General features: G+C 46.6%; 1 protein-coding gene across 8 annotated transcripts in view; it reads left to right on the forward strand.

Moving 5' to 3' along the window:
- The window catches only part of ltbp1 (latent transforming growth factor beta binding protein 1), a 147,131-nt gene that overhangs the window by 20,266 nt on the left and 104,211 nt on the right, over positions 1-22,654 (forward strand). For 7 of the 8 annotated variants that reach the window (XM_052498503.1, XM_052498506.1, XM_052498504.1 and 4 more), the window contains exons 4-5: positions 12,210-12,343; positions 20,240-20,407. In XM_052498503.1, the coding sequence (XP_052354463.1) occupies positions 12,210-12,343; positions 20,240-20,407 (302 nt within the window). Of the gene's footprint in view, positions 1-5,323; positions 5,408-12,209; positions 12,344-20,239; positions 20,408-22,654 lie in introns of those variants that run through there. The other variant, XM_052498508.1, reaches the window with a different exon arrangement.

Genomic DNA, 22,654 nt, shown 5'->3' on the forward strand with positions numbered 1-22,654 from the left:
TACAGATAATTGTATGTGTGCGGTACAGAGATGAGGTAGTCATGAAAAAATATGTTAAACACTATTATTGCCCACAGAGTGGGTCCATGCAATTTATGTGACTTGTTAAGCACATTTTTACTCCTGAACTTATTTAGGCTTGCCCTAACAAACGGGTTGAATACTTATTCACTCAAGACATTTCAGCTTTTCATTTTTTTAATTAATTTGTTAAAAATTTACAAAACGTAATTCCACTTTGATATTATGGGGTATTGTGTGTAGGCAAGTGACAAAACATCTCAATTTAATCAATTTTAAGTTTAGGCTGTAACAAGTAAATGTGGAAAGGGTCAAGCGGTGTGAATACTTTATGAATGCACACTTTATAGTAGTGTGGTACATGTGGTTTCTACCTGGTGTGTCAGCTCTCATGTCCCCATCAAGTGTCATAGAAGCTTGCTTTGAAGCCAGCTGAATGAGGGCCCTCTAGTCAATCTTCAACTACCGATAGATGGTAAGATTTCGCAGATCACTGAAATGGTCGTAGTGTGCATATAGTCTTCACTTGCAGCCCTGAGAGGAACTGGAAAAAGGCAGGCCATCAGAAACCAATGAAATCTCATTTGCATAAACACCAAGTTGAATACTGGTAAGTGAGTAAATATGTGCTTTATTGAATTTGACAAAGGATCCACCACTGAATGCTGTGGCTGCTGACACGCACAATGAGTAAGGTGCCTACGGTGGGTTTATCAAGGCTACAGGTGGGGGAGCACACAGGTCAGGAACGGAATAACTGCAGGAGACCAGAGTTCATAGATTGTGTACTTAGTAGTCAAGGCAAAGGAAACCAAAGCAAATAACTACATGAAGCCAAAGATTTTTTTATAATTGTTTTGTAGTAGGTGCAGGTCTACTACACATGTGATCAGGCATCATGACACTACGGGTAAATGGGGTTAGTTAGCATAATCTTTTGACAATAGGTCTTGTATTTAGTACATGCCAGACAAACCTTGCAGGTCGTTGTGTGTGTATAGCTAGCTACCTAGCTTGCTAGCCCATTTGCGAGACAATGTCATTTTGCATTGTCACATAAGGATGGTCTGCAATTATGCAGGAAATTTGCAAACGCATACCCATTATCTTTTAATTCTTTTATTTAACTAGGCAAGTCAGTTAAGGACAAATTCTTATTTATAAAGATGGCCTACCAAAAGGCAAAAGGCCTCCTGCGTGGACAGGTGTCTGGGATTAAAAATTAAATAAAAATATAGGACGAAACACACATCACGACAAGAGCGACAACACTACATAAAGTGAGACCTAAGACAACAACATAGCATGGCAGCAACACATGACAACACAGCATGGTAGCAACACAACATGACAACAACATGGTAGCAACACAACATGGCAGCAGCACAAAATTATTGGGTATAGACATCAGCACAAAGGGCAAGGAGACAACAATACATCACGCAAAGCAGCCACAACCGTCAGTAAGAGTGTCCTTGATTGAGTCTTCGAATTAAGAGATTTAGATTTAACTGTCCAGTTTGAGTGTTTGTTGCACCTCGTTCCAGTCGCTAGTTGCAACAAACTGAAAAGACCAGGGATGTGTGTGCTTTGGGGACCTGTAACAGAATGTGACTGTTAGAATGGGTGTTGTATGTGGAGGATGAGGGCTGCAGTAGATATCTCAGATAAGGGAGAGTAAGCATCAACCAGTGGGTCTTGCGATGAGTAAACAGAGATGACCAGTTTACAGAGGAGAATAGAGTACAGCGATGTGTCCTATAAGGAGCATTGGTGGCAAATCTGATGGCCGAATGATAAAGAACATCTAGTCGCTCGAGAGCACCCTTACCTGCCGATCTATAAATTATGTTTCCGTAATCTAGCATGGGTAGGATCTGAATCAGGGTTAGTTTGGCAGCTGGGGTGAAAGAGGAGCGATTACGATAGAAGAAACCAAGTCTAGATTTAACTTTAGCCTGCAGCTTTGATATGTGCTGAGAGAAGGACAGTGTACCGTCTAGTCATACTCCCAAGTATTCCCAAGCTCTAAACCCTCACCTGTAGGGAGAGGGGCATTCTTCTTACTAAACCACATGACCATTGTTTTGGAGGTGTTCAGAACAAGGTTAAGGGCAGAGAGCTTGTTGGACACCAAGAAAGCTTTGTTGTAGAGCGTTTAACAACAAAAAACAGGGCGGGGCCAGCTGAGTATAAGACTATCATCTGCATATAAATGGATGAGAGAGCTTCCTATTGCCTGATCTATGTTGTTGATGTAAATTGAGAAGAGCGTGGGGCCTAGGATCGAGCCTTGGGGTATAACCTTGGTGACAGGAGATGTTCTTTATACACTGCACTCTCTGAGAGAGGTAGTTAGCAAACCAGGCCAAAGACCCCTCAGAGACACCAATATTCCTTAGCCGGCCCACAAGAATGGAATGGTCTACCATATCAAAAGCTTTGGCCAAGTCAATAAAAATAGCAGCACAACATAGCTTAGAATAAAGGGCAATGGTGACATCAATGAGGAGCTTTAAGGTTGCAGTAATACATCCATAACCTGAGCAGAAACCAGAGAGAATACTATAGACATCAAGAAAACCAGTCAGTTGATTATTGAAAGTTTTCCCAACACTTTTGATAAACTTGGCAACATAGAAATAGGCCTTTAACAGTTAGGATCAGCTTGATCTTCCCCCTTTAAATAAAAGACGTACCGACAGGTTAAAAAGGTCAGAGATGGGCTTGGCGATTATAGGGGCAGCAACCTTAAAGAAGAAAGGGTCTAAACCATCTGAACCAGATGTTTTTTGGGGTCAAGTTTTAAGAAGCTCCTTTAGCACTTCGGACTCCGTGACCGCCTGCAGGGAGAAACTTTGTAGTGGGGCAGAGGAAAAAGAGGGATGAGCATTTGGCCAAGTCGCATTAGAAAGGGTGGGAGATGAGGAAATGTTGGACTGGCAAGGAGGCATGGCTGAGTCAAATAGGAATCCTGACTTAATGAAGTGGTGATTAAAAAGCTCAGCCATGTGTTTCTTGTCAGTAACAACCACATCAACTTTAAGGGACATGGGCAGCTGTGAGGAGGAAGGTTTATTCTCCAGGTCTTTAACCGTTTTCCAGAACTTCTTGTGGTTAGACCCACAGAGAGAGACCGCACCTTAAAGTAACTAACTTTGGCCTTCCGGATAGCCTGAGTGCACTTATTTCTCATTTGCCTGAACGAGAGCCAGTCAGCCTGAGTATGCGTGTGCCGAGCCTTTCGCCAAATGCAATTATTGAGGTGGAGTAACTCTGCAAAGTCACGGTCGAACCAGGGGCTGAACCTGTTTTTTATTCTAATTTTCTTTATGGGGGCGTGTTTGTTAAGAATATCACTGAAAATATCAAAAACAAAGGTCCAAGCGTCTTCAACAGAGGGGATCAAGCTGATTCTATACCAATTTACAGAGGTCATGTCGTGAAGGAAGGCTCGCTCATTAAAGTTTTTTAGCAAACGTCTATGACAAATCAGGACCGGTCGTTTCACTGAGCAGCCATTATGAACACAAGCTGTTAAACAGTGATCACTAAGGTCATTACAGAAAATACTATTATTTGTGAGGATAACATTGAGGACAGTAGCCTTTTCTGGGTGTTTGGAGTCGTGCCTTGTGGGATTGGTAATAATCTGAGAACGATTTAGGGAGTCCCATTGCTTTAGAACTTGGATTGTCATGCCTGATTTACATAATTGGCTTTTATTAGCGGGCAAAGGCAACTACAGCAAGCCAAGGTATAACCAACTGAAAGACTGCATTCAGCTGTAAAACTAGCTGGCAAACTAAATATCCACAAGTTTTTAGATGAGCAGGGCAAAACATTTACACCAAGGCAAACATATTACTCATCACAACAGCAAGGGTGAGCTATCGTACCTTTCTTTCCGTTCTCAGCATCTGTGATGGTTTCAACCCAATGGAAAGTACTATCAGATCCTTCACTAACGTTAGAGTTGAAGGATTCGTCTACGCGTGGACTTTTTTTAGGTCCGACAACTTTCCCAGCCATTCCAATCATCTTCGCTGACGTTATGGACTTGTTGGGAAGATTTTTTTTAATCGCCGGAGGACTTCTTTCAGTTTCTGTAATGACAGCTTCCCAGAGAGTAAGATAAGGACACCAAAATGTCAATAGGTGACTCAGGTGGTGGCAAACAGGTACAACCAGTTCAAAAATCACTGAGGTCAGTCTTTAATGGCTCTCTAGTCCCCTCTATTCAATGTTGTTTGTTAGAGTTATGAATTGCTGAGAATATATATTTTTTACGTATTTATTGTGATATACACCCTGGATAGGTGCAGTGAAATGTATTGTTTTACAGGGTCAGCTATAGTAGTAATATGGCGCCTCTGGAGCAAATTAGGGTTAAGTGCCTTGCACATCCTCAGTTTTCTTCACCTTGTCGGCTCATGTATTTGAACCAGCGACCTTTCATTTACTGGCCCAAAGCTCTAACCGCTAAGCTACCTGCGTACTGTGCCAACAGTAAAATGGCATTGTCACATGACTAATTATTTGGTAGGTAGTTTAAGTTGTTTTTACAGACTTGCTGGATGCTGTTTCTAAGTTGGAAGTAATTCATGGAAAAATATACTCTTATATATTTTACCAGGTTACTATTTCCAAACTTAAGGTATGCAAAATGATGGTTTTCTCCTGTGTATTTGAATCCTTACAGCCCCAGACACAATGTTTCTGCATATGTTGTCTTCATTGATCATTTTGGTGAGGGGAGATGTCTTGAAGCAGTCCTGCACAGGTGCTGAACTCTTTAGGTTCCCTAACTTGTTGGTTTTGTCTTGAAATACAACCCAGTGTCCTTTTTTAAGCTGGAGCTGCAGAAAAATGTATGAGAAGTGAGCCTCCATTTGGGTGGGTTGGCCTGTCTGTCTCCAGACTCCTGTCAGAGGTCCTCAAAACAGCCTCAGTGGTGTTGTGGTAGGCAGTGTAGAGTAAGGGGGAGACACAGGTATCACCTCACCAATCACAGTCGAGAGAAAGCGTAGCTGAGACCAGCAGTCCCCTCAATCAGGGGATAACATGACAAATCTCTGCTTTGATGGATGTTGTCTGCGAGACGCTCATGTTCTGCCAACTGGCCTCAGCACTCGTTCCATACCAGCATTCCTCACTCCTCAAGTCTTCATGTGCAGGAAAACCACATTACCATCAGTCCCTCTCCCTACAGGGAAATAATTTGTCCTGCAAATTGTTTGAAACTGTGATTTGTATCAGGTTTTCAACACCCCAATGTTTTTGATATTGTCTGAAGGCCAAGAATCTCCTCCATGCTCCTTGGGGTTGGTGAAGTTAGTGAGCGGGATCGTTACAAGAACAGTAGCCCATCATTACTTTCGGTACTGTAAGTATGGATTTTATTCATGGTCTCGTACACGGACAACCTTGACTGTTTTTGTTTTATGTTTTCACTATTGTTTTTCTTCTATTTCAGTCCAACTGAAGCTTGGCTAGCTGGCCTAAGTGAGTTATGGTATTGTCAATTAGGAATGATGAAACAGAATCTTTCCACCTGGGGTAGAGCAGGAATTGGTGGGTGGTATGCTGTAGGTCTAAATCATCCATATAGTTGATGTGTCCCTTAAAAAGAGGTGCGTTAAGCAACCAATGGGGAAACCATGGACCATCTTTTGAGAATAGGTGGGACTATCAGTTCACAGCTGCTGACGAGGTTTACTGTTAAAGGAGTAGTTCACTATTTTACAACTTGATGTTAGATGGTTTCTCCCCTTGAAAGTAGCCTATGGGCCAGAAGAAACTGTGATCAGTTTCCTCCTGGCCCAGTTCAGTTTTCTATAAAGAGCCACTACAAACTACAGCTAAGTTTAGCCACCACCAGCTAAGAGTCAATGGAAGTGAGCATGTTATGAATGTGAGCATGTTTATTTTTTATGGCCAAATCACATTTTAATAACATCAAACCAAATATGAAGTTGATTTGAATTGCTTTCAGGTGATTTTGATATTATTTTTTTGAAACATCACTTCCAAAAAGTGACTATCAACTACTTTTAAGGTGAGGAACCATCAAGTTGTAAAATAGTGAACTACTCCTTTAAAGCAGAACAGTTTTATCAAGCTAAATATTTTCTTTATCAAAATATGTTTAGTATGTGTTGAGATCGACTAAGGTGACCTTGTACTGCACCCAATATTTTTAAATTGCATTCTTAAACAATTCCAATTGAATTAATCTAATCCTCACTGTTTTTCTGTGGAGGTAATTGCCATGTTGGAGATGGTTTGGGTAAGAGCTGCACCTTTTGCCAAAGTCAATGGGCCAACTAGGAGCATGTGGAAGAGCTTAACACATAGCTCCCAGTACTTACTGCATGTGTTCCCGTCTCATTTAAATCAGGGGAAAGAAAGCCACTGAGTTTTATTGATGGAGAAATAAATGTAAAGTTTTTTCGTCTGTGTTGAGGGTAACCCTGGGATAAGTCTCTCTTGGCCCATCTGGGCCCTGGGTGGCTCAGAATCTGGTTGATTGGTGACCTGTAAAATGTCTCTCACAGACAACTTTGATTATTTGGCAAGTGCACATTTACCTCAGTCTGTCCTCTCTCTCCTTCTGAACTCCAATGAAATCAGGGGTGGCAGGTAGCCTAGTGGTTAGAGCGTAGGACTAGTAACCGAAAGGTTGCAATATCGAATCCCTGAGCTGACAAGATAAAAATCTGCCATTCTGCCCCTGAACAAGGCAGTTAACCCACTGTTCCTAGGCCATAATAAAGATAAAATAAACGTTTAAAAATCAAACTATAACTATCAACAAAACACTAGAGGAGATAGACTCTCCAATGTGTGGCTCATGTAAATGTGTTTTTATAAAAATGTTGGTGGAAATGATAAAAAGTAGTCCTTGTGCATAGTTGTATTATTTGTTTAACTTTGCAATCGTTGGTTTTTGTTTGTTTGCATTCGGAAAGTATTCAGATCACTTGACTTTTTCCACTTTGTTAATGTTACAGCTTTATTCTAAAATTGATTAAATGTTTCTCCCCCCTCACCAATCTACAAACAATACCCCATAATGACAAAGCAGAAACAGGTTTAGACATTTTTGGAAATGTATACATAAAAAAACCTGGGAAATATCGCATTAACGTAATTATTCAGACCCTTTACACAGTACTTTGTTGAAGCACCTTTCGCGGTAATTACAGCCTCGAGTCTTCTTGGGTATGTCGCTACAAGCTTGGCACACCTGTATTTGGAGTTTCTCCCATTCTTCTCTGCAGTTCCTCTCAAGCTCTGTCAGGTTGGATGGGGAGCGTCACTGGACAGCTATTTTCAGGTCTCTCTAGGCCTGTTGCGTCAACCGTATAACTGCCACGCCGGCGGTCACGAGTCATGAAGTCATCAAATTCCTTGTGACAGTTTAGTCACGGTAATTAGGCTTCTCCAAACTCTGATGCTGCTGATGGTCATTAGTAGCCTACCAAACTTGCTAACTGCCTTGTACTCAGCACTCTATTGTCCCCTTCCCCAGTTCTGTAGCTCGACACAATCCTGTCTCGGAGCTCTACGTTTTTTTGGTTTTTGCACATGCTCTGTCAACCTTATATAGACAGGTGTGTGCCTTTCCAAATCATGTCCAATCAATTGAATTTACCACAGGTGAACTCCAATCAAGTTGTAGAAACATCTCAACAATCAAGTTGTAGAAACATCTCAAGGATGTTCAATGGAAACAGGATGCACCTGAGCTCAATTTCGAGTCTCATCGCAAAGGGCATGAATACTTATGTAAATGAATTATTTCTGTTTTTGTTTTTTAAAATCTAAATTGGCTAACATTTCTAAAAACCTGTTTTCGCTTTGTCATAATGGGCTATTGTGTATAGATGTGGGGAAACTATTTAATCCATTTTAGAATAAGGCTGTGACTTAACAAAATGTGCTAAAATTCAAGGGGTCTGAATACTTTGAGTCTGTCAGTCAGTGGTAATAAAATAAAATGGGTGGGTCAATTTTGGCACTGGTTGGGTCGAAAAAGTAGTGCTCCCTATACTTTTAATGTGTTTTTCTGCAAAAGGTGAGTAAACTGGTGTGCAAATAAAAAGTGGGTAAACTGTGTTTACTTGCGTTTACACTCCCACTACACCACTGGTGCCGTTTGAGGCTTGGTGTGGCAATGTTCCCTCTAAAAAAGGGGAGCATTACTGTCACCTTTTAGTCTGCTCTCCAAGCAGGGCTTTGATGTGACCAGGGGGCTGGAATATGTTTCTCCTTTGTTCAAACACATTACATCAGACAGGCATTTGAGCATGGCAAACGCTGCAGATTAGATCGCCATTTGGAAAGAGAGACAGAAGAGAAAGACAACTGAGGACTGTTGTGAAATACTCCCTCTCTCTCTCAATTCAATTTAGTTTTGCTCCTATGTAAAACTAACCTTATCCTAGCTAATCCACATAGACACAGTTGTAAGCATACCACATAATGTGTGTATATATAGGCCTACAATTATGTTATATAAAGGGAGGTATGTAGTGTATGAGCATAAAAGTGTTTGATTTTCTGCCCCCAAGGGGCCGTAAAGGAATGTCAGCTACTGGAATTACAGCCAATCAAATGCCATCACATAGAAACCCATAAACAGTGAATAACAGAACAAAATCAAATCAAAGTTTATTGGTCGCATACACAAACTTGCAGGTGCAGCGAAATCCTTGTGTTTCTAGCTCCAACAGTGCAGCAATAAAAAAAGCAATTCACACATAATCCATGAAAATAAAAAAGTTATATAGGATGATCAATGACTAGAACACAATATAGACAGTACCAATCAAAAGTTTGGACACACCTACTCATTCAAGGGTTTTTCATTATTTTTACTATTTTCTACATTGTAGAATAACAGTGAAGACGACATCAAAACTATGAATGCTCAAAACTATGAATACTTTATGGTTACTACATGATTCCATAAGCGTTATTTCATCGTTTTGATGTCTTCACTATTATTCTACAATGTAGAAAATAGTAAAAATAAAGAAACCCTGGAATGAGTAGGTGTATCCAAACGTTTGACTGGTAGTGTACATGTAAAGTGCTTGAAACAGTATGTACACATTATTAAATTGACCAGTGTTCAGTGACTCTTCGTACATAGGGCTGCCGTCTCTAAGTTGGAGGGTAGAGTACCGGGTGGTAGCCAGCTAAAACAGTGACTGGGGTTCAGGGCAGGGTACCGGGTGGTAGCCAGCTAAAACAGTGACTGAGGTTCAGGGCAGGGTACCGGGTGGTAGCCAGCTAAAATAGTGACTGAGGTTCAGGGCAGGGTACCGGATGGTAGCCAGCTAAAACAGTGACTGAGGTTCAGGGCAGGGTACCGGGTGGTAGCCAGCTAAAACAGTGACTGAGGTTCAGGGCAGGGTACCGGGTGGTAGCCAGCTAAAACAGTGACTGAGGTTCAGGGCAGGGTACCGGGTGGTAGCCAGCTAAAACATTGACTGAGGTTCAGGGCAGGGTACCGGGTGGTAGCCAGCTAAAATAGTGACTGAGGTTCAGGGCAAGCCAGCTAAAACAGTGACTGAGGTTCAGGGCAGGGTACCGGGTGGTAGCCAGCTAAAACATTGACTGAGGTTCAGGGCAGGGTACCGGGTGGTAGCCAGCTAAAACAGTGACTGAGGTTCAGGGCAGGGTACCGGGTGGTAGCCAGATAAAACAGTGACTGAGGTTCAGGGCAGGGTACAGGGTGGTAGCCAGCTAAAACCGTGACTGAGGTTCAGGGCAGGGTACCGGGTGGTAGCCAGCTAAAACAGTGACTGAGGTTCAGGGCAGGGTACCGGGTGGTAGCCAGCTAAAACCGTGACTGAGGTTCAGGGCAGGGTACCGGGTGGTAGCCAGCTAAAACAGTGACTGAGGTTCAGGGCAGGGTACCGGGTGGTAGCCAGCTAAAACAGTGACTGAGGTTCAGGGCAGGGTACCGGGTGGTAGCCAGCTAAAACAGTGACTGAGGTTCAGGGCAGGGTACCGGGTGGTAGCCAGCTAAAACCGTGACTGAGGTTCAGGGCAGGGTACCGGGTGGTAGCCAGCTAAAACCATGACTGAGGTTCAGGGCAGGGTACTGGGTGGAGGACGGCTAGTGCCGACTGTTTAACAGTCTGATGGCCTGCAGTTAGAAGCTGTTTCTCAGTATCTTGGTCCCAACTTTGATGTACCTGTACTATCTCCATGAATGGGTGGTGGTGGGGGATGAAAGCAGGCACATGAGAAGCCGTGCCAAGTGTCAGTGCAGCTGTGTTCAACCCTTGATGCCCCCCCCGCCACACCACACTCTTCCCCTTAGGATAAAACAAGATGTAATCCGTTCAGATTCCTTGAAGTCACAGTGTTTGACAGTGTGTGTGAGTGAGAGGGAGGAATGAAGATGACTGTGGCAACAGACTCACGTGAGATGAGATGGTCACATCAGAGTTGACCGTCAAGTTCAAGCCCACAGTCGCGGGTGGCCTGGAGAGACCGCGGGTGGCCTGGAGAGACCGCGGGTGGCCTGGAGAGACAACTTCACTGTGTGTCTGTCTGTCTCTGTTTGTCTGTCTGTGTGTGTGTGTCTGTTTTTTGTGTTGCTAGGACTTGAATTTGGGACAGGAGGGCATCATACAGTGTCTGGCACAGGTGTGTTTATTTTATGTTAGATGTGAACACAATACTTATTGCAGTAGCTTGAAGAAGGCTTCTAGCTAGTTGTTGTTGAGATGAAATGTTCATTAAATACATGGCTTGTTATGGGAACAGGGACTTGACTGCGCCTCTGCTAGTTGATCAGCTATTTATTGGCCAGCACACTGTCTCCTGTAGGCATATGAAGATGGTTCAGACCTCTGATAAGTTAGTACGTCTCCAATGTTTTGTCTCTTCATCCGCCCCCTTTACTGCCTGTTAGAAACGGCTCTCAACACCACCCATGTTGTTGTGCTCTTTTTTTCTCCTGACAAAAAGAATAGTCTTTTTCGTTCTTTGACCTCAGTTTCCATGACCCAGACCAGTCTGAGTGGTTTTAGTGCGCCGGCTGACAATTTGATACGGTTATACTGTAAAGGACAAACAACTCTACTACTGCCGTCTCTGGCGATATTGCTCAGCACCAGATGACCAGATTTCTCTTCCTCTTGTGTAAACCAGTCACATTTCATTTGAGCTGAGGGACGTTTTACAGAGTGGTTAGGAGTAGAGAGGCTTTGCACGGCTGTGTTTGAATTGTTTTGTCCTACTTCAATCCTATGTTATCCTCACCCTCGTCGTCTTGCCCACTCACCCCCCACTCTGCTCTCCATACACCCCTGTTGTTTTTTCATGTTTGACTGGGCCTTGTCAGGGGGTCTACAGGGCGGTCTCGTTGTTTTGGACCAGCTCCCACCCCCCTCCTCTCGCCCCTCCCTCTCACAGTGTTGAGGACGTGTCTGGGTTTCCTCACCCGTCTAACCAGGAGAGATTAGGTTCATCCTCTGGGCTTCTGGGAAGTGCTTTTGTCTCATGTCCCTCTGAGTGGGAGGATATGAGATGACTGCCGACGTGATTTAAGCCCCCCCATCATCGTCACCTAGGAGGTGTGGGCCTTGGGAATGATCATGAATGTCAAAGCGTTCATACAGTCATCAAGTACAGCTCTCTGCAGAATATTTATTTCACCCTTTACTTTTGTTTCTGTTGCAGATTTAACCCTATGATTGTATGGTACACGTTTCAGAACTCACTACATAGATGAAATTGTTATTTAAAAATGTTTTTAAAAATGTTTACCCTGCTTTCTCTCCCCAATTTCGTGGTATCCAATTGGTAGTAGTTACTGTCTTGTCTCATCGCTGCAACTCTCGTACGGACTCGGGAGAGGCGAAGGTCGAGAGACGTGTCCTCCGAAACACTACCCAACCTAGCCGCACTGCTTCTTGACACAATGCACATCCAACCCGGAAGCCAGCCGCACCAATGTGTCGGAGGAAACACCATACACCTAGCGCGATGAGACAAGGGTATCCCTACCGGCCAAACCCTCCCTAACCCGGACGACGCTGGGCCAATTGTGCGCCGCCCCATGGGCCTCCCGGTCGCGGCCGGCTGCGACAGAGCCTGGGCTCGGACCCAGATATGAAATGGTTCTTTACCGTGTTTGACTGTGTTTTTTTTCTCCCTTCCAGAAGCCGACCTGGTAGCCAGCAGTTTGTCCTGAAGCCCAAGTACTACAACACACACACCACACACTCCCAGACTCGCGTCCAACACCAGCCTGACAGACCCATTCCCCTGACGGTGGAACACAACCCCATCCATGGTGGGTAGCCCACCTCCTTTATCCTATCCTCTTACTGTATTAACTCCTCCTAAGCTCCATAGGAACACGTTTCTCCCTTTAGGAAGGTTCGCTACTGGACTGACAGTTGGCTTTATTTCAACTCTACCCACAGATATTAACATCATATGAAATTAAAGCTGTTGGAGGCTTGGATTTGTATCTGAAACACCCGGTGATTTAATGTTCTTAACTGACTTGCCTAGTTAAATAAAGGTTCAATTTAAAAAATGTGTCAAGAGAAGCTGAAAAACAGTCATCTTAACTCACAGGGAACAACTATGTTGTCCCAAACCTCTGCTGTCAAATCAGCTCGTATTTACTAAGTGATGATTTTGTGAGTCTGAGGCCTTTCCAGCACTTTGCCAGCCATTGATTCTGTGGTGGTAAGCAAAGTCCTCAAACACATTAAATATGTTGTTTCACAAATGAATTAGATTTATTAATACAAGTGTCATCGGCTCGGTATTAAGATTTCTGAGCTCTCCCAGGCACGGCATTTCTCCCAGGCACGGCTTTGCTGGCACGGGGCAGACGGGGGACGACTGAACCCGGGGTTTGGAAAGTTCTGTGACAGGGTGACAGTCTCTCTCTACTTTCTCTACTCATTGAGTGAACCGCACGACATCAGCTAGTGTCAGCAGATCCAGCTGAGCCAATTACACTGGTCTGTTTGTTATTTCATGGCTGGTGATTGATCGGGTCGACCATTAATCACTGCCAAAACGGACACGGTAGCAGCGCTTTAGTTAGGTCAGCCTGTCATTATTTCTGCATGGGGTTTGGGCTGCGCCCATTTCTCACGTTATGGGAGCCAATGCAATTCCAGCACTGTGCAGTGGCCTGCTCTCCCCCTGTGGAATAGGTTCCTGCTGTACTCCGTGTCAACAGTCATATAACAACACACACAGCCTAATTGGGTCACTGGTGTTATCCCAATCACTGTGTGGAAGGTGCATTCAAGTTTATATGCTCTTTACTGTCCCCCACAATGAAAATGGAAGGGAGGACTATGGATATCTCAGACAGCAATGGCCCGATTTTTGACGAAATGTGGGTGAATAATGCATCTTGCCATAGAGAACCGCCATTTACAAAATTGGCCCAAGGGGGGCGCTCTAGTAATCACTTGAAACTCCAAACTTTGAACAAGCACATCTCCTGTCCCATTTGAGCTTGAATCGTTGTCACTAATTGGGCCAAGGGCGCAGCGCTGCAGGTTGGTTGAAGCCAGATTGGTGATGGTAACTGGAGACGTAGCTTATGGCGAGGAAAAGAGAACGTGAAATGGTATGTTTAGTCCTTCGATGGGTTCTCGACATGAACATCTGTCACATTGTCAGCTGCCTCTAGTCAGATAAGTCACCGAATGTTAAATAGATGATCTTACTCAATGGATAAAAAGCAGCAATTGTTCCTTATGGGTATACACAATACACAGACACATCTACTGTAATGCTGTACGGGTGTAGGGAATGCAGAGCTTGAAGTTGGGCAGCAATTGGATTGTTCAAATTGCAGCCACAGCGGTAATAGCATAAAGAGTTAAGCATTGCCTGCTGCTCGGCGCTGTCTAAAATGAATTATTAGCCTCATTTTCGGAGGGCAATTTCAGATAAAGGCAGGGAGTGGGGAGAGAAAATGAAATGACAGAGCGAGACGATAGACTGTCACACAACGGAGAACCCCCTCAATTGCTGAAACAACAAGTGCCACAGATGTGAGAGGCCATCTGAGCTGTTGAATACCTGTTATCTGCTCCTCTTAATGCTACTGAATGGCCTCGCAGGCCTCACCATGGAGGATGCATTATCTTCCATTTAACACTTCACAATGGGGCCGAACAGTTGAATCATTCTGAAAGTGAGACCCATGAATAGTGCAAGGCGTGATGATTACCCTTCTCATGGTATGTATTTAAAGTAACTGTCCAGTGAAAATCTCACTTTTAAGGTAAATATTCTCTTAACTCGCACCCAAATAATGTTATTGACTCATCCTATTCTCGTACCCTTCAAAACCTGCACCATAAAATTGTATATATCATTTTTAATTTTTTAAATAAAATGCTTAGTGTTTCCTCAAAGAAAATGATGCCATCTCCCTGAGGAGGATGAGTTGGCCAATCAGCGGTCTAGAGGAGGATGAACTGGCCAATAAGTGGTCTACTTGCATGAATATTTTTATTTTTAATTTGACTCCCTTTTCTCCCCAATTTTGTGGTATCCAATTGTTTTTTAGTAGTTACTATCTTGTCTCATCGCTACAACTCCCGTTCGGGCTCGGGAGAGACAAAGGTTGAAAGTCATGCGTCCTCCGATACACAACCCAACCAAGCCGCACTGCTTCTTAACACAGCGCGCATCCAACCCGGAAGCCAGCCACACCAATGTGTCGGAGGAAACACAGTGCACCTGGCAACGTTTCTTAGCTCGCACTGCGCCCGGCCCGCCACAGGAGTCGCTGGTGCGCGATGAGACAAGGACCTCCCTACCGTCCAAGCCCTCCCTGACCCGGACAACGCTAGGCCAATTGTGAGTCGCCCCACGGACAGAGTCTCTGGTGGCACAGCTGGCGCTGCAGTACAGCGCCCTTAACCACTGCGCCACCCGGGATTGCATGAATTTTTTAGTGACCGGTAAAGGCCCACACAATGTTGTAGTTTGCGTGCGCCCACACCATTCCAACACAAAAAGATGCTTTTTAGCATACTTCATTAACATTTTTTGGAAGGAAAACTATTTCACTTATATTGTAAGTAATTATAGGTCATATTTCATGTAAACACTGGGCAGGTACTTTAATGTCATGCATCTGATATGCTGTACACATGAAGTTATACTCTACTGTGTTGTAAATATTTTAACCTCCTGTTAAACTTCCCAGTGGGCGTCTGCTTAGGTAAATAAGGTTAGATGAACTTGCTGACCTGAAAGTGAATGGCTCCATGTCTGTCTGAGCAGACAGTCTCTGTGCTATTAATGGAGAAGTCTGTAGACACAACAGACTCTGTGGGTCTCTGTGAGTCTGTCTGCGTTTTCCTCCCACTCCCCTCTGGGGCCTTGTGGCTGCAGTCCTCAGGCAGCCCCAGCCTGGCCACACAGCTACAAATAACCCCAGTCCACGTTGATTTAACTCCAGTGTGGGACCACCAGCGATATGGCCAGACATCAGAGAGATAGAGACGGAGAGGAGGGAGGGAGGGAAGACCGAAAGAGAGAAGGGACGATTGGGAAGATGCATTCCTTTTTATGACCTCTACTGTATCTGTACAAGGGCACAATAGAACCCCATCCCCTTCTGTCTTCTGCCCATTAAAAAAAAAAGAGTCAAGGCACAAAAAGCTTTTCTCCATATTGCGAAACACTTACCCGTAGATACCCATGTCACAGTGAATGGCCTCTCAGGCCTTCGGCTCCAAATTAGTAGGGACGTCACTGTTGGTTTTAGCCCAGTATGCGGTGGTGTCGGTGTGCTGCCTGCCTGCTTGAGTAGCAGACAGGGGAGAATGTTTGTGCTCCTAAATCGCCCACAGCCTTCCTGTCAGCCCTGTCCCACGCGACAGACAGCCTGTCAGCAGCTAGCTATGGTGCCGTGTCTGGGAAAGCCATTCTTCCCGTCTGTCCCTGAGCTCTACCACACAGATAGACAAACTAGGTTCCCGCTCTGTGCTGTATACCATCGCGCTGGAAGGGTACACTTGGCCTCGGAGACCGCTGCCCCCCCCCCCCTCATACGGGGACACATTGGACTCCTAGAGGTTCACCAGGGGGGCTCAAAAGAAGACTCTCTTTTCTCTTGGGGACTCGCTCTCTCCATACCCCCCTCCCCATCCCTCCATTCTAGCCCCCCTGTGTGTTCCCCGCTAAATGATGTCTGTGTTCTCTCTAAGGCGCCCCTCCAGCTTCTCTCTCCATATGCTCCACAGAGCTGGGGATGTCTGCCGTGCCGTGCGAAGGACCCGCTTGCACACATTTGGAGGCAGAGTAGGGATGGAGGGAGGGCTGCTGGGGGTTTTGAAGGCGGACATGTTTCATCACTGCTGTGGCCAGGGACTCTGTGCTCTGAGCCATGTGAGAGTGGTTAAGGCTTGTGTTGAACATAGTGCAGGGGAAGAGCTGTCAGACAGCAGGCACAGAGCCCTCTATAGATCTCTATGTGCTGGGGAATGTAATGTGTTTCCAAGGCCTCTCCTGTCCATACATCTCCATACCCCCTGACAGTGGTGATACCCAGGCCTTCACTGAATGAAAGTGCTTGTGGTGGTAGCATAAGCACCCAGAATCCCCAGAGCGTAAAGAGCCACAAACTACTGGGAGGTAATGGCCGAATGAAGCCCAGCCCCCAGGGAGAAGCCAGAACGCTTGAGATGAGGTGATGGATTGAAACCGCCATAATACGGCGAATGCCAGAGTGCAGAGAGACTGAACTGAGTGAGAGGTGATGTCTGAAAAGTGACACGCCACTGGCTGAACTCTGGGTAGTCTGGCGCGATGGATGGTGCAGTGTAGCAGACTCAGAAAGCCCTGGTGTGACATGGGGGATTATACTGCAGGTAAAGAATGCAGGACCTTTCGGCAGGCAGCAGCAGTTTGATGGAGAGGTTGATGGTTTGTGTGTGGATCCCTACCAGGAGCCAGAGGCTGAGCCTGATATGTCTACACGGTCTTAAAGGAGCAGAGCAGGTTGTTAAAGCCCCCCCGTCAGCCCTCCCATGCCAGACTCTGTCAGAGCAATACTCATTCCTACATGGAAATGACTGACAAAATAGACTTTCTAAACTATTTTAAATACTATGTCTACTATGTGTATGGTACAATTGGCTCACATTTAAAACCAGCTGTCTATTAGTCTTTGGCTTTTGACTACATCATATTAATTCCACTTTTATATCGACCTATTTTCTTCACCTTATAGCAAATATTAAGGCAGCCCAAAGCCTCTAATTCAGTGGTTTTGCCTGCTCTCTGGTTTAGAGAAAAAGCCCTCTCTCCCTTTGGCAATGCTCCCTGCATCTCTGCTCTGTCTGGTGTGAACAGCTGACAGCCGCAGACGAAACGTTGAGCTCAGGAGTCTGGGGTTTGGGGGAAGTTTGGAACGGCGGGGGGGTTGCCAAGAAGCAAAGAGGAGACGTAGAGAGAGATGTTGGTGCAGGGAAAAGTAAGAAGTGAAAGGGAGAAAACAGGAAGGGAAGCTGTGGAACTTTCTATAGAGACTTGTGTCACTGGATGCAGAAAAGTAGAAAGGGTCAAGTTGGAGGATAGTCTGGGAAGGGATGCGGTTGACCCTGGACAGATGTTTGTGGAAAATACTCTTCTCTTTGTCTCACTAGTCTCTCTCTCTCTTTCTCTGTGTCTGTCTGTCTCTGTGCCTGTCTGTGCCTGTCTGTCTCTGTGCCTGTCTGTCTCTGTGCCTGTCTATCTCTGTGCCTGTCTGTCTCTGTGCCTGTCTGTCTCTGTGCCGGTCTGTGCCTGTCTGTCTCTGTGCCTGTCTGTCTCTGTGCCTGTCTGTCTCTGTCTGTGCCTGTCTGTCTCTGTGCCTGTCTGTCTCTGTGCCTGTCTGTCTCTGTGCCTGTCTGTCTCTGTGCCTGTCTGTCTCTGTGCCTGTCTGTCTCTGTGCCTGTCTGTCTCTGTGCCTGTCTGTCTCTGTGCCTGTCTGTGCCTGTCTGTGCCTGTCTGTCTCTGTGCCTGTCTGTCTCTGTGCCTGTCTGTCTCTGTGCCTGTCTGTCTCTGTGCCTGTCTGTCTCTGTGCCTGTCTGTGCCTGTCTGTCTCTGTGCCTGTCTGTCTCTGTGCCGGTCTGTGCCTGTCTGTGCCTGTCTGTCTCTGTGCCTGTCTGTCTCTGTCTGTTTCTGTGCCTGTCTGTGCCTGTCTGTCTCTGTGCCTGTCTGTCTCTGTGCCTGTCTGTCTCTGTGCCTGTCTGTCTCTGTGTCTGTCTGTCTCTGTGCCTGTCTGTCTCTGTGTCTGTCTGTCTCTGTGCCTGTCTGTCTCTGTGCCTGTCTGTCTCTGTGCCTGTCTGTGCCTGTCTGTCTCTGTGCCTGTCTGTCTCTGTGCCTGTCTGTCTCTGTGCCTGTCTGTCTCTGTGCCGGTCTGTGCCTGTCTGTCTCTGTGCCTGTCTGTCTCTGTGCCTGTCTGTCTCTGTGCCTGTCTGTCTCTGTGCCTGTCTGTTTCTGTGCCTGTCTGTGCCTGTCTGTCTCTGTGCCTGTCTGTCTCTGCCTGTCTGTCTCTGTGCCTGTCTGTCTCTGTGCCTGTCTGTCTCTGTGCCTGTCTGTCTCTGTGCCTGTCTGTCTCTGTGCCTGTCTGTCTCTGTGCCTGTATGTCTCTGTGCCTGTCTGTGCCTGTCTGTCCTCTGTCTCTGTGCCTGTCTGTCTCTGTGCCGGTCTGTGCCTGTCTGTGTCTGTCTGTCTCTGTGCCTGTCTGTCTCTGTCTGTTTCTGTGCCTGTCTGTCTCTGTGCCTGTCTGTCTCTGTGCCTGTTTGTCTCTGTGCCTGTCTGTCTCTGTGTCTGTTTGTCTCTGTGCCTGTCTGTGCCTGTCTGTCTCTGTGCCTGTCTGTCTCTGTGCCTGTCTGTCTCTGTGCCTGTCTGTCTCTGTGCCTGTCTGTCTCTGTGCCTGTCTGTCTCTGTGCCTGTCTGTGTCTGTCTGTGCCTGTCTGTCTCTGTGCCTGTCTGTCTCTGTGCCTGTCTGTCTCTGTGCCTGTCTGTCTCTGTGCCTGTCTGTCTCTGTGCCTGTCTGTGCCTGTCTGTCTCTGTGCCTGTCTGTCTCTGTGCCTGTCTGTCTCTGTGCCTGTCTGTCTCTGTCTGTTTCTGTGCCTGTCTGTGCCTGTCTGTCTCTGTGCCTGTCTGTCTCTGTGCCTGTCTGTCTCTGCCTGTCTGTCTCTGTGCCTGTCTGTCTCTGTGCCTGTCTGTGCCTGTCTGTCTCTGTGCCTGTTTGTCTCTGTGCCTGTCTGTGCCTGTCTGTCTCTGTGTCTGTATGTCTCTGTGCCTGTCTGTGCCTGTCTGTCTCTGTGCCTGTATGTCTCTGTGCCTGTCTGTGCCTGTCTGTCTCTGTGCCTGTCTGTGCCTGTCTGTCTCTGTGTCTGTATGTCTCTGTGCCTGTCTGTGCCTGTCTGTCTCTGTGCCTGTCTGTGCCTGTCTGTCTCTGTGCCTGTCTGTCTCTGTGCCTGTCTGTCTGTTTCATATGAGGGCTGGGTTTGGTGTTGAGGGAGGGGAGAGGATAGGGGGAGGATAGGCGAATGGGCGGGCGGACAGGCGGGTAGACTCGTATTCTCTCAATAACGTGGGCAGGCGTGACTGCACCCTAAAGTGAGAGAGAGATGATCTCAGGAGGACACACAGCAAAGCATTTTGGGAGGGCTTTCTTTCAAATAGAGGTGCCAAAGTCCTTGAAAATGTGCTGGGTGGGAGACAGGAGGGAAAGGGAGGGAGAAAGTGAGAGAGAAAGGGAGATGAGCAGAGAAGCCAGGGCCGACTAGGCTGCCATGCCCACTCTATCCGTCTTGGAATAAAGCATGGCATCTGCCAATACCCACCTCTCAGGGAACTTGACTTTTAATGAAGAATTGGATCCCAGAGTATTGTTGGCTGAACTCTCTCCCTCCGTTTTGTCTCTTCCCCCTCCTCATGTTTCAGAGACGCCACCAGATTTAGGAGCAGTTGGAGAGAGAGAGAGGGAATGAAAGAGAAAGAGGGGGAAAGAGAGACAACCGTAGTATATGTGAAAAGAGGACAACAGTCGTTTCAGTTGTTGTTTTGACTGAAACTATTTGTTGGTGATCGTTCGTGACAGGCAGACAAGGTGATACTAACTAACCAATGGATACGAGACTGACGAGACTTCTCTCCCTCTTCTTTCTGCTGGTGTGCTGTGCATCCCGGCTGGCAGTGGGGAACCATACAGGCCGGATCAAGGTGGTCTTCACACCCACCATCTGCAAGGTGACCTGCACGGGGGGCCGGTGCCAGAACAACTGTGAGCTGGGCAACACCACCACCATCGTCAGTGAGAACGGCCATGCCGCAGACACCCTCACCGCCCCCAACTTCAGAGTAGGTGAGTGATCTCCGGTTCACCTTATCACCCCTCACCGTCTGTTTCCGTCCTGTGCTCATCCGATGTGGTTGCTGCCTTGTGTCTGGTGCATGATGGGATAGAAGGCATCTGAATTTCGGGTGGTTATTGTGGTTATTATGCTGTGTGTGTTTTAGGGCAATACAATGAGATCTGTCATGTACGTTCTATTGTCTCACACTGTCTGCGTTCTGGATGAGGTGTGAGGCTATTTGGATGGTTCATGTTGACATTACTGCGTTTTCCTGCATAACAGTATAGTATCTGACACACATCGTATATAACATGTCCCAATGACCGGTCAATGCAGGAGCACAATAGGTGGGTGTTGCACAGACCCTGGAAACGTCTCGTTAACTTGCCTCAGTCCTTATAAGGAGCTCACCGCTGTCTGCCGTGTCCTGTTCTTGACACAGACATGTGGGAAGACCCGAAGAAGATGAATTCCTGTCTGACTCAGCAGCAGACACAGACACGAGAGGTTCTCGCTCTGGTTCTGCGACGCACGGTCAATGTGGCCATCCCTATCGAGCCAGCATTCATGATGCACATTGTACAGTTTGCCGTTGTTGATTGGGCCGCAGTAAAAAAACAAACAATTCTAGCTCTTCACTATGTGTTGTGTTACTCATTTTGTGGTTGAAGATACTTATTTTAGTCATCGCTAAATACCTATACTTTGTGAAGTCGATGCACATTTTGCAGTATAGGTGTAGCGAATGTAGCAGTCTTTTCCTGCTCTGTTGTGAAGCTCGGCAGCCAAGGGTCTGTCTGTGTGACTGTCTCTTTAAACGAGCGCACCTGGAGTAGTGTCAGTCTAATGTACCTGTCGAGACCTGCAATCTGTCCCAGGCCTGCTCTCCCCTCCCCGCTGAGAGCCAGGAGAGCTGTGAAGGAGCGCACGTCCTGAGCTTGGAAAGGGGAGCGCTGAGTTTTATTCACGGTGTGCAGGCCGTCTCCAGCAGCACCCGTAAATAGAATAAATCCCGTGTTTGTTTATCATAACTGAGTGTTGAAAGAGGAGGAGGGAGAGTGTTGCTTCATTATAAGAAAAGGGGGGGATGTGTCCCTGCTTGCAACAGGGTGTTGGCCAAATAACACGCTTACCAAGCCCATAACAAGCTTTAGTTGGTTTGTGCTTTGGAACACTTTCATCCAGGGTGAGGTGCAACTGTAGTTTTTACCCACTTAACACTGTACGAAATGCCACTCTGCTGTTGGAGGCTCTGCGAAGGAACATTTTACTTTACAGTCCAGTGGAAAGAGGTTTATTAATCGTGGTGGATTGTGCTGCATTGTTATTACCACATTTTGTGCAATTAAAACACAATACATCTATTCAGAATATGAATGGGAATATGGTTGGGGACAACAAAGGTGTTGAGGTGAGGGAGGAAAAACCCGCTGGTGATTTAAGCATCCGTCTGATTTCCCATTTTTCTCCGCATTTCTTCTGGGCTGCTGTCCTACCTAGTCAGAGCTCAGGTCTGTAGGACTGGTGGTTCTGGGCTGCTGTCCTACCTAGTCAGAGCTCAGGTCTGTAGGACTGGTGGTTCTGGGCTGCTGTCCTACCTAGTCAGAGCTCAGGTCTGTAGGACTGGTGGTTCTGGGCTGCTGTCCTACCTAGTCAGAGCTCAGGTCTGTAGGACTGGTGGTTCTGGGCTGCTGTCCTACCTAGTCAGCGCTCAGGTCTGTAGGACTGGTGGTTCTGGGCTGCTGTCCTACCTAGTCAGAGCTCAGGTCTGTAGGACTGGTGGTTCTGGGCTGCTGTCCTACCTAGTCAGAGCTCAGGTCTGTAGGACTGGTGGTTCTGGGCTGCTGTCCTACCTAGTCAGAGCTCAGGTCTGTAGGACTGGTGGTTCTGGGCTGCTGTCCTACCTAGTCAGAGCTCAGGTCTGTAGGACTGGTGGTTCTGGGCTGCTGTCCTACCTAGTCAGAGCTCAGGTCTGTAGGACTGGTGGTTCTGGGCTGCTGTCCTACCTAGTCAGAGCTCAGGTCTGTAGGACTGGTGGTTCTGGGCTGCTGTCCTACCTAGTCAGCGCTCAGGTCTGTAGGACTGGTGGTTCTGGGCTGCTGTCCTACCTAGTCAGAGCTCAGGTCTGTAGGACTGGTGGTTCTGGGCTGCTGTCCTACCTAGTCAGAGCTCAGGTCTGTAGGACTGGTGGTTCTGGGCTGCTGTCCTACCTAGTCAGCGCTCAGGTCTGTAGGACTGGTGGTTCTGGGCTGCTG

This window comes from Oncorhynchus keta, chromosome 36 (assembly GCF_023373465.1).
Source record: "Oncorhynchus keta strain PuntledgeMale-10-30-2019 chromosome 36, Oket_V2, whole genome shotgun sequence".
Classification (NCBI taxonomy): Eukaryota; Metazoa; Chordata; class Actinopteri; order Salmoniformes; family Salmonidae; genus Oncorhynchus; species Oncorhynchus keta.